This window comes from Antechinus flavipes, chromosome 3 (genome assembly GCF_016432865.1).
Source record: "Antechinus flavipes isolate AdamAnt ecotype Samford, QLD, Australia chromosome 3, AdamAnt_v2, whole genome shotgun sequence".
NCBI lineage: Eukaryota > Metazoa > Chordata > Mammalia > Dasyuromorphia > Dasyuridae > Antechinus > Antechinus flavipes.
The window spans coordinates 65,027,400-65,044,740 of record NC_067400.1 but is presented as its reverse complement, the minus strand read 5'-3'; the positions used below and the strand labels follow the sequence as shown (position 1 = coordinate 65,044,740).

At 38.5% G+C, this 17,341-nt stretch overlaps 1 protein-coding gene across 1 annotated transcript in view; it reads left to right on the top strand.

Moving 5' to 3' along the window:
- The window catches only part of RUFY4 (RUN and FYVE domain containing 4), an 18,660-nt gene extending 1,552 nt beyond the window's left edge, over positions 1 to 17,108 (top strand). Inside the window, exons 2-12 of the mRNA XM_051990510.1 lie at positions 3,341 to 3,359; positions 3,412 to 3,518; positions 4,746 to 4,871; positions 5,255 to 5,361; positions 6,506 to 6,649; positions 7,485 to 7,551; positions 9,013 to 9,123; positions 10,475 to 10,581; positions 14,840 to 14,986; positions 16,092 to 16,202; positions 16,933 to 17,108. Coding sequence (XP_051846470.1) covers positions 3,341 to 3,359; positions 3,412 to 3,518; positions 4,746 to 4,871; positions 5,255 to 5,361; positions 6,506 to 6,649; positions 7,485 to 7,551; positions 9,013 to 9,123; positions 10,475 to 10,581; positions 14,840 to 14,986; positions 16,092 to 16,202; positions 16,933 to 17,026 — 1,140 coding nt within the window. The 3' untranslated portion in view covers positions 17,027 to 17,108. The remainder of the gene's footprint in view (positions 1 to 3,340; positions 3,360 to 3,411; positions 3,519 to 4,745; positions 4,872 to 5,254; positions 5,362 to 6,505; positions 6,650 to 7,484; positions 7,552 to 9,012; positions 9,124 to 10,474; positions 10,582 to 14,839; positions 14,987 to 16,091; positions 16,203 to 16,932) is intronic.
- Positions 17,109 to 17,341: the final 233 nt, after the last annotated feature.

Below are 17,341 nucleotides of genomic sequence, written 5' to 3'. Positions count from 1 at the left end.
CACTCCTCCCCTCTCTTTCTATACCCTCTCTTTTGGTGACCTCCTCAGTTTCTATAAATTATCATCTTTCTGTAGATAACTCCCAAATCTATCTAGCCATATATCCCTCATCTGGATTCTGGACCCCAACAACCTACTAAACATGTCCAACTCAAAATATCCAAAATGGAACTCTTATCTTCTCCCCCAAACTTGCTCTTCTTCCAACTTCTCTATGTCTCTCTGAGATACCAGAGACATTTCTAATCTTAGAATCATTCTGGATTTTATGCTTCTCTCTGATATTACCTCATAGTCAATCAGTTGATAAGTTTAGTCAATTCTATCTGAATAACATCCATCCCATTTTATCCCCTTGTCTTTACTCACACAGTTACCACCCTCATTCAGGTCCTCATCCCTTCTTAGCATGGCTATTGCAGTAGCCTCTTAATTGGTCTCCTTCCAATTTCTCACCCTTTTAGTTGATCCTCACCATTACTATCAAAATAATCTTCCTAAAACAGTTTTGACTAAATCACTCAAAAATTTTCCATAGTTCCCTAAAGCCTCTAGAATAAAAACACACTTATTGACTTGTCATTTTTTGTGACAAATGTGAAAAAGGAAAGACAAAAGAAGTTTAGTAAAACTAACCAACATGTCAACCATCATAGTACATGCAATAGTCTATATTTGCAGTCCCCTTCTGCCATGAAGAGAGGAAGATGTGTTTTATCAAATGAGATCTTTGTTAAGTTCTGAGTACAGTGCCTGATACATAGAAGGTGCTTAATAATTGTTTGGTCCCTTCCCTTCCAGGATTCTCAAGCCCATTGGTCATTATAATTATGCAGCATTTGGTTATATTTTCATTGTTGCTGTTGATATTATTTTTTCCATTTTTGTTGTTTTGAGCATCTAAAGTTTTCTGCCTACTTCCTGCTGTATAAGTTCACACATATCTTCCCCTGCTCCCTCTCATCTTAACACTAATCATTTCTTACTGCCAGGTAATTACATTCCTATGCCACAGTTTATTTAGATATTCCCTACTTAATTTGCACCTACCCTGTTTCCAGTTCTTTGCTACCACATGGGAAAAAATGAATATTTTTGATTCTATCATCCCATTCTTTCTGTCTCAATCTCCTTAGGGCATACATCTAACCCTGGGATCTCTAGATCAAAGGATAGAGGCATTTAGTCACTTTCCAAGCTTAATTTTAAATTGCTTTGCAGAATAGTTGGATCAATTCACGGCTCCACTCCCCATGTGGATACATGCCTATCTTTCCATAGCTTTTCCAACACTGACTTACTCTTTTGCCAGTTTGCCAGATAGGAAGTGAAACGTTTGAATTGTTTTTAGTTGTGTATCTCTTTTTACTGAAGATCTGAGGTAATCTTTCATGATTGTTATTATTTTGTGATTGTTCCTTAAATAATTATTTGTTCATAGTCCTTGTTCACTTATCTGTTGAAAAGTGATTCTTAGTTGACACATACACATACGTTTTCATGTTTAATATCCTGGACATCCTTTTGTAAGAAATATTAGATTAAAAAGTCATGTATCCTAGCTCTGCCCCTATTATTAACAGTTCCTTTTCTTATCTTTGCTACGTTGATATTGTTAATGCAAAATCTTTTGAATATCATGTCATCAAAATTATTTTATCTTTTATGATATTCTCTGTCTCTTGTTTGAGCAAGCATTTTCTCCTTATTTGTGCCTGTGAAAGGTACCTGATTTTGTCCTCTTCTAATTTTTTTTTTAAGATGGAAAGGGCCTAGGGATTTTTTTACCCCTAAGGCAATCGGGATTAAGTGATTTGCCTAGGGTCACACAGCTAGGAAATGTTGAGTGTCTGAGGCCAGATTTGAACTCTGGTTCTCCTAACTTCAGGGTGGATGCTCTATCCATTGTGCCATTTAGCCCCAGCCTAGGGATTTTTAAAAGATCTTTTACACTCGAGTCACATATTCAGTTTGAATTTATTGTTCTGTTGGTTAAAATGTTGACCTAAAGAATTTTTTTTCTTTGCCAATCTACTTTTCAGTTTTCTCTACAATTTAGGTTAATTTAATTGTTTTATTTAATTTGGTTTCCCAGGTTTATTGAACACTGACTTGTTGAGTTTGGTTGTTTCTGACTCTTGCTTAGTCTATTTCATTGGTCTACTTTGTTATTTTTTAAACCAGTACTAAATGATATAATAATAGATAATTACTGCTTTATAATATAATTTGAAGTCTAGAAATGTTAGCCTTCTTTCATGACTATTTTTTTTTCTCTATGTTCCATAAGAGTCCAGACCTCTTGTTCCTCCAAGGGAATTTTGTAATTATCATATTTAGCTTTATAAAGCACTCCTTTGGTAGTTTCATTGGTATAAAATTAGCTCTGTAAAGATTGGCCTTTACTTACATTTGTAAAATTCTAGAGTATGTATTGGTAAGTTGGCAGTTTATGCATTTTTTATTTATTTTGTATAATATTTCCCTATTATTTCCCTCTAGGTTTTGTTTTTTATATAGAGAAATACTATTCATTTTACTTTATTTAGTTAATAATTACTCATTCTCTGGGGTTTTCTAAGCAAATCGTGTTGTCTACAAATAGAGACAATGATGTCTCTTCTTTGCCAAAATGTCTACTTTAATTATTCCTTGCAAGGATTTCTAGAATTACATCAAAAAAAATGAAGAGAATTTTCTTTAAAATAGTTTTTAGAATAAACAATAGTAATCCCAACCAAAAATCATTTGAACACACAAAGTAAGAAATAAGATCACTCATAAACCATGGACTTCAAATAATATATAGTTTGCTAAAACAAAATTCACACTTTACATATAATTCTTGACATATATCCTCATCCATGTAAGAAATTACTGACAAGAAAATTCCTTCTACCAATGCAGATTGGTATCTGCTCTTTATGTGTTATACATGTATATATGCTCATACATGTGTGTATGTAATATATACACATTGTGTGTATATTATGTGTGATTTTTTATTATATAAATGTGAGTTATATGTAATTATACATTAATACACATAAATTTTACTCAAATAATATTTTATTCTGTATAACTACTTTCTATCTAACTTCATTAGATGTTATTAATGGGATAAACTGTTTAAAAGATTAGATAGATGGTGGGAGGGATGGGGAAGATTGGGAAGGGCCTGGAGAATTTTATATGCTAAAAACCAGATAAGCAGATAGCTGGAATCATGAAGTACCATTCCATTTCAGTGTCACTATGGAAGGAGATAAAACTATCCTAAGAGTTATCCAGGACCTCAAAAGTAAGTAAGACCTTTAAGGTTTTCTTGATTGGTTTCCAGAATGAGACAAAAATTCAAGGTGGGTCTGGCCATTTTGTGTGGCTGCCCTAATATCTATTTTTTCTCTGCAGAAGTCATCTCTGCTATCCTTCACAGATACGGGGAACAAGAACAAGCAGTAACAGATGCTAGTGCTGAGCTACATGGACTCTGTGGTTACCTGGAGTTCTTGCTACAGGTAGGTTATGGAATGAAGAAGGGTCGTTGCAGTCATTCCCCTGCTTTCTAAATATTGGCCCCTCTCCTAGCCCAGAGGATCAGGAGGGCTTTAAGGAGGATCTGTAGAGTTTCTCTGTCTCCTGTTTTACTGTCTTACATCTCATTGTTAGGACTGTTTGTTTTTCTTGCTTTATCCATAATTGGGCTAGAAAATAAATGGCTTCCTGCTTCTATGTAATAAGATGATATGTGGGTTCAAATCTCACCTCTGATACTACCTGTGTGACTTACCTCTGCCTCAAGGGATCTAAGAGCAAAAAAACAGCACAATTTCTATTCTCAAAGTGTTCACAATCTAATAGAAAGGTTGAAAGCAAGGGGGGTGTCGTGGATAGAATACTGGATTGGGAACCAGGAAAACTCATCTTCCTGAGTTCAAATCTGGCTTCAACTACTTGACCCTGGACAAGTCACTTAACCCTGTATACCTCAGTTTCCTCATCTGTAAAATGAGTTGGAGAAGGAAATGGCAAGCTGCTCCAGTATCTGTGCCAAGAAACTCCACAAAGGGTTACAAAGGGTGACTGAAAAATGATTGAATAACAACAACAGGGATAAAAAGGTAAAAAATAATAAGTAATAATATGATAATAAGTTAGTCCTAGGGATACAAAGGTGAAAAACAACACAGTCCCTGTCCTCAACCAGGGGTCCTCAAACTTTTTAAATAAGGGGCCAGTTCACTGTCCCTCAGACTGTTGGAGGGCCGGACTATAGAAAAAACAAAAACTTTGTTTTGTGGGCCTTTAAATAAAGAAACTTCATAGCCCTGAGTGAGGGGGATAATCGTCCTCAGCTGCTGCATCTGGCCCACAGCCGTAGTTTGAGGACCTCTGAAGTATACAATCTATAATAAAGGGCAGGAGAGGGGAAAATGATAGATATAAAAATGTAACATAAGATAGTACATGTTCGTGGTAATGGAACAAATAATTTAATATTCTCTAAAGAAAGGTACAAAGAAAAAGCTGTGAGTCAGAAAGCCCAACTTTGGGTTCTTTCAGACTATCCTCAATTTTCCTAGTTGCTGGATAACCAGAATCTTACACAGGATGGTGAGTAAAAAAAAATAAAATAAATTGAACATAAACCTAATCGGGGGAATGGATGAGGTGAGAAGAATTGGTGTTCTGATTGTGGGATTAAAGGAGAAAATTTCTTCATGTCTCCCCCCACCTTGTCCCAGTTTGATCAGAAAGATCGAAGAAGGTTCCTGGGACCCCGCAAAGATTATTGGGACTTCCTTTCGGTGGCCTTGCAGAGGAATGGTGGGGACTTGGAAGTCATTCGACTCGTCTACTCCCTGGACAAGGTAATATCAGTAATAGTTGAGAAGTAAGGAGAGGGGAGACAGCCACATTATCTCTACATCTCTTCCAAATTTACTCCTATGATCTTGCTATATTCTGCTACTGCATCCTCTGCACTTATCCCTCAGTGTCCTGCCTTCCCATAGCTCCTTTCCCCCAGGCTTCCTCCAGTTCCTTTCTTCCAATTTTTGCCTCTCTACCTGAGCTCTCCCTTATCCTCCTCCCACAAGTTTCTTCTCCCTGCCCTATATTCTTCTCTTTTCTACCCCAGGGTCCTTCATATCTTTTAAATCGCTCCCTCCCTGGCCACTCATGCACTCTCTTCTCTCTTCCTTGCTACTCCCGAGGCTCTTTCCTCCTCACCCACTCCTTTTTTATTTTTCAGCTGAAGACCACGGTGGGGAGAGGTCGTGCATTCATCCGTTTCTGTCTGGCCCATAATCAGTTGGCTGACACACTACAACTCTGCCTCCTGGACCCTGAACTCAACAGGTCAATGACACCCACTTCTGCTGCCCCTTGGCACTTCACTGGATATGGATATGTGTGTACACCTGTACATATATGTCCATTAAATGTGCATATATAATATATACAATATGTAATATATATCCAGTGTGCAAAAATGTCCAATATATATTATATACATTATATATTATGTAGAATATAGCATGAAGAAATATATATTATATACATTATATATTAGACATTTATGCACATGGTATATAATATATATGCACATTATATAATATATTATATAATTAACATTATATAATATATATGCACATTGTATATTATATTACATATTGTATATATCATATATGTATATATATCTCCAATGTGTAGATATCTAATGTGTATATATGTTATGTGTGCATTCATATATACACATACAAGGTGTATATATATGCATATATATATATCATGTGTATATATGTATACCTAATGTGTGTGTGCATATATGTGTACAGATATTTACATACATCTAGGTGTGTATACATAATTGAATATATACATGCACATTCCCATTTGTGTATATAGATACAGATATATATGTTTGGTGTATTTCCACTTCAGAATGGAAGTTGTTTCATATAACACAGCATCAAAAAATAAAAGGACCAATTGTTAGGGGGATGGTTGGGGACATGGAATCATTGGAGAGAGGGTAGATGTAAAAAGCTGAACCAGTAATGATATAGTAAAAGACATGATCTTTCCTTTAAATTCACTCTCTTGTATCCCCCACTGGGAATCCTCAAATTCCCATTGCTGGAAAGTTCTTGATACCTAACTTCAATCTCTCTGCTGCTGTCATTTTTTCCAAAGAACCAGTTGCACTCAAGATCAGGGGTATTCCAAGCTGGCCACCAAGAAACTGAGACGGCAGGAAGAGAGGCGGGGAAGGGGGATGGAAGGAATAAGGGGGAGGTATTCAGAGAAAAGAATAAAACTCCTGAATGGTCTGCTTCTGAGACAGTTCCTTATACAGATCTATGAACTTTAGAGGGAGAGAAATTCCATTTAAAAAATTAGATAAGAAATTCATTTCTTGGAATTAGGGAGAGTGGGGGTGGTACAGGAATAAAAATATTCGAGCCAGAAATTGGGGTCTGAGCTGATATGATTCCCTTAGGGAGTGGTATGGGAACCAAAGCCCCTTCCTGTGTCCAGAACTCAACAATGGCATCCTAGAAGCGCTCTACTTTCTGAATGGAGTGACTTTTGATCTCGAGTTGCAGCGCTGTGATCTCGACGGGGGCTGGCCTATGTTCTCAGAGTAAGTGACCTTCAAACAGAACAGGAAGACCCCGCTGAAGAGAACAGCCTCCCTTGCTCACTAGTCCCCTTGGCCCTGTTCCCCTGATCTGTCCCTCCCTCCTCCCTCCCTCCCTCCTTCTCTCTCTCTCTCTCTCTTTCTCGCTCTCTCTCTCTCTTCTCCCTCTCTCTCTTCTCCCTCTCTATCTCTCTCCCTACCCCCCCCTGTCTGTCTGTCTCCCTCTCCCTCTCCTTCTCTCTCTCTCTCTCTCTCTCTCTCTCTTTCTCTCTCTCTCTCTCTCTCTCTCTCTTTCTCTTTCTCTCTCTCTCTCTTCTCCCTCTCTCTCTCTCTCCTCTCTATCTCTCTCCCTACCCCCCCCGTCTGTCTGTCTCCCTCTCCCTCTCCTTCTCTCTCTCTCTCTCTCTCTCTCTCTCTCCTCTCTCTCTCTCTCTCTCACACACACACACACACACACACACACACACACACACACACACACACACCAATCACATCTCTTTTTTCCCTGTTCCCCTACCAGTGGTTCCCAAAGTATGGTCTAGAGACTCCTGGGGATCTCTGAAATTCTACAAATTCAAACAATAGTTTTTATTTCCAATATGGTAAATGTCTATAAATATAATCCATGTAAACAAAAACGCTTTGGAGAGATCCTCAATAATTTTTAACAGGATAAAGATACTGAAAACAAAAGTTTGAGAACCACTGCTAAACTCTCCTCATTTCTTTATTGGCCCACTCCCAAAGACGACCAGAAAAGTGGGGAGATGTTACAGATGCGGGGCAAACACCAAGCTAGAGGGAGAGACAAGATGTTCCTCTGCCTCAATCCTTTCAGGTCCCGATGCCAGGATTTCAGCTTAACCCAGGAAAAGTTAAGGACCAAACGATCTCAAGAGAAGGAGGTACTGGCCCTTGTCCCTACCTTAGCATATTCCTTGTCCCTTCTCTGTTGTGTCCAGTAGATGGAGCAGTAAATCAGCTGGAAATTCCAGATGAGAAGACATGGTAACATAGGCTGACGGATGATTACTGGAAGCCAGGGGCCAGGATGAGCAAGAGAAGGGAGGGCTTACTTGGGGTAGTGGTGGGGATGGAGATATTAGGAAGTAGAGAAGAAAGGGAGGATGACTAAAGTCTTTCTGGGAAAGGAGAACAAAGGAGAACATAATGTCAAGTCAGTCAGCTAATGAGTATTTATTGAGCTCCTAGCATGGTGTCCGACTAAACTCCAAGAGATACAAATAAAAGCAAAAAGAACCTCTCAAGAAGCTCGAACTCTAATAGGGAAGTCAACATGAAAACAGTTATGTACAAACAAGCTATATAGACATGATATATTGGAAATAATCAAAGAGAGAAAGCTCTCAAATTAAGGAAAGAAGATGGGATTTTGATTGGAATTTGAAGGAACCCAGGAGAGTCAGAATGTAGAGGGATGGAGAGGGAGAGTATGGCAGACAGCCAATGAAAATGCCCAGATCTGGGGAATGGAGTATTTTATTCAAAGTTTTTATTAAAAAGTTAGCAAGAAGGTCAATGTTACTATATCAAAGAGTATTGGAGTGGTGAAAAAGGTTGGAAGATATAAGAGGATTGGGAAGGTGAGGGAAGCCAGGTTATGGAAAGCTTTGAAAGCCAGACAATTTTATACTTAATCCTAGAAGTGACAGGGAGCCCATGGAATTGATTGAGTAGGAAATGGCACGGTCAGACCTGTGCTTAAATATCATCTGAACAGTTAAGTGGAGAGCGGACTAGGGTGGGGAAAGATTTGAGGCAGAAACACCTGTCAGGTAACAGTATCTGTCAAAAGGGAAAGGGGGGGATATATGCAAAGGATATCACAAAAGTAAAATCAAGAGATTTTGGCAACAGACTGGATATGGGGAGCGAGAGAAGGGAAAGTTGAGAATGATATCTAGTTTGGGAATCTGAGTGTCTGGGAGGAAAATGGTACACTCAACAGTAAAAAAGAATTTAGGAAGATGGAAGGTTTGGGAGCTATGGTGAAAACAATTAGTTCAGGCATAGGATCCTGGAGCTGTAAGGGATCTAATTGAATCCTCTCAATGCACAGAAGAGAGACTTGCTCAGCATCATCCAGGCAATAAGTGGTAAAAACCAAAGTTCAAATTGTGGCTCTCTGACTCCAAAGTCAGAGAACTTTCCAAATTTTCACTGAAGAAAGAGCTAAAGGAATGGAGAGATAGTCAAGCATAAGGCATTCAGAAGCAGATTAAGAGAAAAAGATAGAAGAGGCAGAGCAGTAGGGAAAAGAAGTCCTGGGAAAATGGAATAACCTGAGAGTCCAGAGTTCTGGGGTTGGTCTGGAGATAATCATTTATTTGGGAGCTTCCCTTTAGATCCAAGTTACACACCTGAAAAACAAAGGAGTCCAGTCCAAGAAGACAGCAACCCTCTTTGCTGTCCATGACCTCCAACACCAAGGAGATTACCCCAAGGAGGTCTGCCTGGTGAGACCTAATAATACTGAGATACAAGAACCCCTGACAGAAAAGAAGGTAGAAAATTCAGAAAGTATCATAAATCAGGACTCTCTGGAGGGATCCAAAGGACTGGAAATACTCCCACACCTAAGCTCCCTGCTGGGGGAAATTAAAAAGATGCCCCAGGGACAGAACCCCACTCAAAAGCAACAAGGTCTCCCAGGAACCAGAATACCTGAGTCCCCTCAGATTAGGCAAGAGTCACATCAAGAAAAAATACCTCAGAGAAAAGAAGAAAAAGTATGGTTTCTAGGAGAAGAGTTCCCTGCGCCAAAGTGTGCACTTCCAAAGAATCAAACACAGATAGATTTCAGTCTTGTAGAACAGGAAGAGGGGGGAAAGGTGTCTCCAAAGGCAGAAGTTAAGAAAGAAGCATCCATCAGCACTGAGGACAGATGCGAGCAGATGGTAGTAGTACCGAAAATGCCAAAAGATCCCCGAAAAGGAAATAGAGATGATAAATGTGCTCCAAAGCACTTGCCAAATACCTTGGGGGAGAGCCTTAAGGAAGAAGAATCAGGATCCAGAAGGGGACCTGAGACCCATGGAATCCCAGAGGACTTCAAGATCCTTCAAGATCCAAGAATGAGGCAGAGGCACAAAAATAAAAAGTCTCAAAGACAGCTGTCTGATGAAGCAGGAGAGCAGGAGAAGAACCAAAGAGATACTGAGCATGTAATCAAGGTAAGATATATTCAGCATGTTAGAAAAGTCCTTTCATCTATATTTTTGCCTCTCATCCAAACCAATGGGACGTTTAAAAAACACTCTATTTTCATCATTGTCTCTCTCCTTTTGTCTCCATAACTCTGTCTCTGTCTCTGTCTTTACCTCTGCCTTTGTCTTTATGATTCTGTATCATTCTTCCTAATTCCTAGGTCCCTGCCTCATTTTATCCTGTTTAATGTGAAAATAGACAAGCTCTTCTGGGTTTCAAGACTGATATTAAAACACCCATTCAGCCTTTTCTTCCTTGCACTAAATCATCTTGCTGCTTTGATTTTAATCATTTCTCTTTCCCCAGTTGAGATTTAGCTTTCCCTCAAGGTTCACAAAGTATATCTAAGTAAGGCAGAACTCAAGATAAAACTCAAATGTCTTGTGTTCAGCCCCCATCCTTGGATCTGCCATCTGCCATAGGGATGACCCAGTAACCAGGGATAAATGGATGTTCAAATGGTAATCACCTGAGACATCTCAGTATGCAGCAGCTCCCAAATTACTAACTCCTCTTCTCTTGGCTTTCCTCTCTCCTCTTCCAAACCTTTCCCTAAAACCACTCTTGGATGCATGGATATTTGATGTGCTCATTTCACAGAACCTCAAAGAATGTCTGCAGAAGGCTGAAGAACAGTCCCAGAAGAAGGAGAAGCTACTTATGACCCTGGAGGAGAAAGTGAGAGAACTTCAAGAGCAGTTGTTCAGGTAACTAGAAAGAGTAGTTAAGGTGAAGGAGGTGAAGGAACCTCAGGATCTCCAGGTGATTAGATTCTCAAGATCATATTTGGAGAACCATCACCATTCTCTTCTTGTCTTCTTATCTCTTCCCTTTCCACTTACTCTGAAACATCAATTTCTGTGTCTCCGTCTCTCTCTCTCTCTCCCCCCCTCTTTTCTTCTTTTTTCCTATCTCTCCATTCTTCTTTTTTCCTCTCTGTCCACTCTTTCTTTCCCTTCATCTCTCTCTCTCCTCCCTTTCCCCTCTATTTTTTTTCACTCCCTTCCCCTGTTTCTCTGGCTCTGGCTCCCTTCTTGCACCTCCCTCAGTCCTCTGTCTCCTTCCCCCCTCCCCCCTCCTCCCTTCTCACTACCTGATTCTCTCTCTCTCTCTCTTCTTCTATCTCCAGACACCATTAACTTTGCCTCACCCCATGCCTGTAGGGTTCTAATAGAAATCTGACAGCTAACTGCTTTCCGCTGAGTCAATTTGTCAGTCAGTCAACATACTTCCATTGACTGTCAACTTAGAAAGTGGTGAGAAATCTCAATGAGTCTAACACATCACACTTTTAAGTTTGTTTGGCTGGATTTTTTTTTTTAATCCAATCAACTTTTACCATTTGGTTACCAGTGGAAAAGACTGATGATTCATTCTTGGGAGGGGCACATTTCACATATTCATAGAATCATGAAATGTCAGAGCTGGAAAAGACTTTAGAGATTATTTAATCCTACTGCTACCTCTCCATTTTGTGGGTAAGGAAATAAACCTGAGGGAGGAAGGGAGTTGCCCAAAGTTACACAGAAAGTAAGTAGGAGAGCTGGGACTCAAATTCTCCTTTCTCATGCCAGGTTTTTTCAATGGCTTTTAAACAATACTGATCCAATCAGAAAACTCTCCATGACTGAAAATGGTCCATTAGTCATAGTAAAAGATTCTTCTTGCTAGGGACTGATGCTAAAAAGGATTATTCTACTCTAAGAGGAACCATGGTATAGTTGGAAGACTCTTGGACTTAGAGTTAGGAGAGTCCAGGGATGTAATCTGGCTTCAAAAACTTGCTATGTGATTATAGACAAATCTTTTAATTTCTCAATATCCTCCTCTGTAAAATGGGGATGATGAGGATGATGATAACAATATCTATAAAATCTAACTCAGAAAATTGTTGTGAAAATCAGATAAAGTAAACTGAAATATGCCTTATATACTTTGAGGTACTATACTGCTATTAGCTATTATTTACAAAATAATGGGTATTAATTAAGTAAATCAAGTTTAAAGATTGTTTGTTTTTCATTCTCAAAGAGGACCATGACATGGGGGGGGGGGGGGGGAGTGTTGCCAAGACGTGCAAATGAATTGGATTGAAGTGAGAGTGAGATGTGCAATGTCACCTGCCTCACTTTTCCCACTAGAGCCATGTGGGGCCAGTAGCCAGATATAGATCAGGAAATGGCCCAGGATGCAGGATGACACATAGAATGCCATCAATTTGAAACATTTTATAAATTTTATTTTATTATCCCTAACTACATGAGCACCTTAAGATTTGGAGACTTTTCTTAGCATGCTCATGCTCTGGCTACAAAAGGCTATCTGTCTCAAGGGTGCTCCAGTATCACAAATGACCCTCACACTGGTAAATGGTCATTTTCTGTCTTTCACTTTTTGTGATATTCTTTAATATTTGCTATTTCCAGTATCTTTCAAATCTCTTCTTGAAGAAAGTATTAATGATACACAGGTGAGAGGCTTCTGAATAGTCTACACACTTCCAGCCTCTTTAATTTCTTAATTTCAAAACGTATTTCCTAACATATTTTTCACCATCCTCCCCTGTATTCATCTTCACAATAATGTCATTAAATCTACATTTAACATATATGATTTGGTTTGGAAGATGTTGTCAAGTTCTTCACAGAATTTCTCTTCTACATCTTCTGCAGCAAAAGTTGGCATATAATCTCTGATTATCTTCACAACGATCTTTTACTTTTGTTTTTCTTAAGTAGTACATGATGAGAATGCCAAATGTTCTATAAAGTTATGTTTCTTATTGCCTGTGGGCCAACTCTGAACTCCTTCACTTGCCTATCCAACGAGAATCAGTGATCTATCCTTCCGTTAAGCCATAATTTCCTTGTTTCTTCTGGTTCCATTCATACCAAGAATGTCAAAAACAATATGATTTGGTTCTTCTGCTAGAATCTCACATTTGGAATGTTAATAGTTAAGATGATATCTATGGACAGCCAAAAATTTGTAATTCTTAGTAGCCTTTGACTCCTTTTATAGCACCTTGCAGAAAGGAAAGGAGGGAAGGGGTGTCACACAGGATTTAAGGCCATCTTGTATTTTTCTTCACTCTGTGGGTGAATATCCCATAGCCAAGTAATTCATCATCTAGTGACCAACCTATTGGTGAAGAGTAAAATTAAACCATCTACTAGCTAGAATAAAGATCAAGATTAATCATAGATTAGAATACAGGATAAAAATAAGAAAGTTTGTATCCAGATACAATCATTTCAGCCTGACCTATTCAAAAGAGATATTGAGCCTGAAATAAAAAGTAGATACAAAGAAAGACATTAATTCTGACTATCATCATTTGCTACAAAAGTAAAACTGGCAAAAGCCAATTGCCTCCACACAGAGACCAAAAGAAACTTATTCAACAAATAGTTGATCTGCTAATATAGTAGGGAGACACGGAAGTTCAGAACAATACGTATGTGAAATTTAAACTTCTTTGCAAAATATTCCAAGAAAGGCTACAAGTAATATCATCACAAAAAATAAGTTAGTAGAAGTGAATCTGAAGAAAATTTGGTGCAAAACCCAAACAATAGACATCATTTGAAGATTGAAATTTTGAAAGCATTAAGAATTCAATTTTTAGGTTATCTGAAAGTGAAAAGGATAGGAGGAGAGAATATCATGGGGGAAGAAGGGAAATGTTCAGTATTATTATCCCCCCCAAAAGATAATCAACATAATGTCAGTAATGATAAACCCAATGCCTATCTCATCTTTAGAAATTCTTTATGAAAATAATTTTATATATGTATATATAGAGATTAGTCAATAAAAATATGAAAAAAGAATAGAGAGGCTTTCTCAAATGATTTTCTATATCACAAATAACTGGACAGCAATACCATATGAATATAAGATTACATAGTATTTATTGTTTGTTGGGGGTTTTTTTAATCCTCAATTAGTATAATGAATATCTTTCAAGCAGAGTCATGGACACACTGAGATCAAAAAAGATCATAAAAACTTGATATACAAAAACAATAGAAATGACTCATTACACAATTTTCTAATTACCATTAATTGAGGAATAAAACAAGGAGGGAAAGGCTTGCCCCAGGTTTGCTAAAATGATGGGAAATGCCTTAAAGAAATCCAAATAGAAGAGAGAGAACCTGTATAAAGTGAGGGCTTCCAAATGGAGATTAGCAATAGACATTATCTGATTGCCTCAAGCTCTAAAATACTACAGGGCTACCTCATAGAGATCCATGATGATTAAATTTATCAGCCTAAAAACTCACACAAGAAAAACCATATGTACAACGAATGCCTATAGTCCAGACTATGACTTGAAGTTGGATGGACAGCCCATCGAGATTGTCCAACCAATTAATTTAAAAGTAATAATTAGACACTTTCTATTTGCTAGGTACTATGCTGAGTACTGGGCATAAAAAGACAAGAATTAAACTTCTCTGCCTCTGAATGGAGGTCCCTGTCTAGAAGGAGATGATATAAATAAGTGTGTAAAAAATAAAATAAATTAAAGATATATTTTATGAAGAAGAAAAGCAGAGATCAGAAAAGCCTTCATATGGAAAGTGACTTGAAGCTCCATGAAGGAAACAAGAGATTTAAAACAGAAGAAGTGAGAATAGAGTATATTTTAGGTACAGAGGAAAGATAGTGCAAGAGTACATTGAAAGAGCTGAAATGGGTGAGGAAAGAAAGTTTAGAAGAGGAATAGGTTTGAAGGGAAAGAAAATGAGTTTTCACATATGCTGAATTTGAGATCTAAAAAAGCCAAAGATCCCTGGACTTCAGATCAGAGCTCTGACACATACCAGTTGGGTAGTCTTAAGAAAAATCACTTCCGTAAGTGTAGGTTTCTTCACCTATATTATCTTGGCATGTTTTTCATATGCCAAGAAACAATTCTATCCCTGCCTTAAACTCCAGATCTTTCTCCCTATCCAGATGCCAAGAGCAGCAGACCCAATTGAAGATAGAGTTGGAGCAAAGGCAACAGGAAGCTGAGAAGAGAGAAGACCAATACCAACAAGAGCTCAAGGAACAGCATGAGTTGGTCCAAGCCATGAAGAGACGTATGGTAGAACTGATTCAGTAAGGGACAGGAGACATCCCATCAGTAAGGGGATGGAGTAGGAGGTTGGGTATGCAAGGAGTAAGCTTTAGGATTGGGGCATGAGAGGGCAAGGTGGCCTGTGGGAGTGAGAAGGAATGTGGAAGGGATGAAAGGAGGCATAAATGGTAGGGAGACCCAATCTGTTCATAATTTCTGTGAAGGTCTCAGTGGAAAATCAGAGTTCTGGGGTATTTGCTCACCAGCTTCAATCAACAACTATTTTTTTAATACATTTTGCATAGTAACACTATGACTGTGCAGTATTAAGCACAATGTTAAAAAAAAAAAAAAAAGAACAAAACAAAACAAAGATAAACTTGGTCACTGACTTCCAAAAGCTTACAATCAGGTTGGGAAGAGAAGAAAGACACTGGCATATTAACAATATTACTAGTAATACAATGCTGGGTTTAGATAGTAGGGATGGGGACTGGACTTGTGATTTCATTCCCAGATAAGAAAACTCTCTCTGCCAGTGCAGGTTGTCACCTTCTCCGCAGCTTATAGTCTTAGAGTTTTCTAACACACTGAAAGATCATGATTTGCCTAAGATCATAGAGCCAATGTGGGTCTGAGGCAAGACTTGAACCTAGAATTTTAGTCTTATGAATCAGTCTTGAATGAATAAGAATTAGTCTTATGTCCACTATATTATCATAGTAAATTATTTAATTCAGCTCTGAATGTTGGACGAGTTCAGAAAAGAAAAATCATTATTAGTGGATATGGTTGGGAAAAGCCTTGTTGAGGAGACAGGGCTTAAGTCTTCAACTTTGGAATATATTAATAGGTTCAAAAAGGAGTTCCTGTCCCCAAAAAGCTTATTACTTAGGAAGAAAACCACAATTTCAGAGCAAGAATATGCCTCCTTTGGCTTCAGTTATCAAGGAAGGTTTCATGGAGGAGAATTTGAGTTGGACCTTGAGAGATGTGCATATTTAAATAGTCCTAGAAGAGATCTCAGTTTCCCTTCCTGTTCTTTGGCATCCCCACTGACAGATTCACTGACAGACCTAACCCCCATCTCCCCCCTGCTTTTCTGGGCTTCCTTCCTCAATCTAATTCTATGTCCCTTTCTTCTAGGGAGAAAGACAGTCTTTGGCAGAAGACTGAGCTTCTCTCTTCCTTGGCCCCTGGGCTTTGTGCAGTCTGTAGCAAAATTTTTGGCCGCCTTTCTAGGAGATACAAATGCAGGTAAGGGCAAGAGGAGTGTCCTTCTGAGACTTCCATATTTCTTCCAGGCTTCTTCCCCTTCCCACTTCAAGGCAGTGGGAAATATAAGAACAGAAGGTATATATGAGCAATATTGTGAAATTATTCTTTTATTACACGTGTCCTTGGTCACACCCTGATCACACCCAGGACTAGTTCTGGGTTTCACAGAAGGGCAATTCAGCCATCCCTGGAAAGGATTCAGCTGCTAAGATATAGGTGATACGCTGAAAATGAAAGGAATCAGGAAGCATGTGGGATTATGTAGCCTAGCAATTAGTTGACTAATTCATGGACTTCTCTCTAAAGGATTTCTTTAACAGAAGGTAGAATGATCAAGCTGTTTTTTACAGCATTGATTTTATATTAAAAAGAAATATAGTAAGAGAGAAGGAATTGAGATATGAAGAGAATTTGAGAAATGAAGAAACATTGGAAAAGAGGGAATAAAGGCATTTGGAAATCTTGAGAAAGAAAAGTATAGTCCAATACTCAAATGGACAAGGGCCAAAACTGCTCTGGTGAAGGGAAATAGACAAAATGATATCTAAGAATGACCTAGGATTCTGAAATGTGGGGTTCATACACATTATCCATCTTGGTATCAATTTCATTTCCCAGATCAGGACTATAGCAACAGAAATCCCTCCTTCTCTTTCTCCCTTTGATTTCACTGACATCCACTTACCTGGAGGGCTCTGGATTTCCACAGAATCTGCGGAGGCCTTATCTGCCATGCTTGCTCTGTGGATTACAAGAAGAAAGAACGATGCTGTCGACCTTGTCACCAGAAGGGAGAAACCTAAGTCAATTAAGTCAAGACCCCCTACCTCAGGACTGATCTTCTCCCTGTTTTATGATCCTTGGACCATAAGCCCCAATCTTTTCCTTAATGATCTTCTTGTCCTCTTACCAGCCAAGGTGATCAGGGAGTCTGCCCTCTAAGAACTTAGAATCAAAGACAGAAAACATCATTTAAGATTGTGGTCAGAAAGCACTATATGTTGCAGAGCACTGGAATGCAATTCAGTGAATTGTAATTGTCATACCTCTTTGTGTCTGTATTTAAATGGTTTTTAAAAGAATGGTCATTTTTTTTAAATTATATACACAGACAGAAT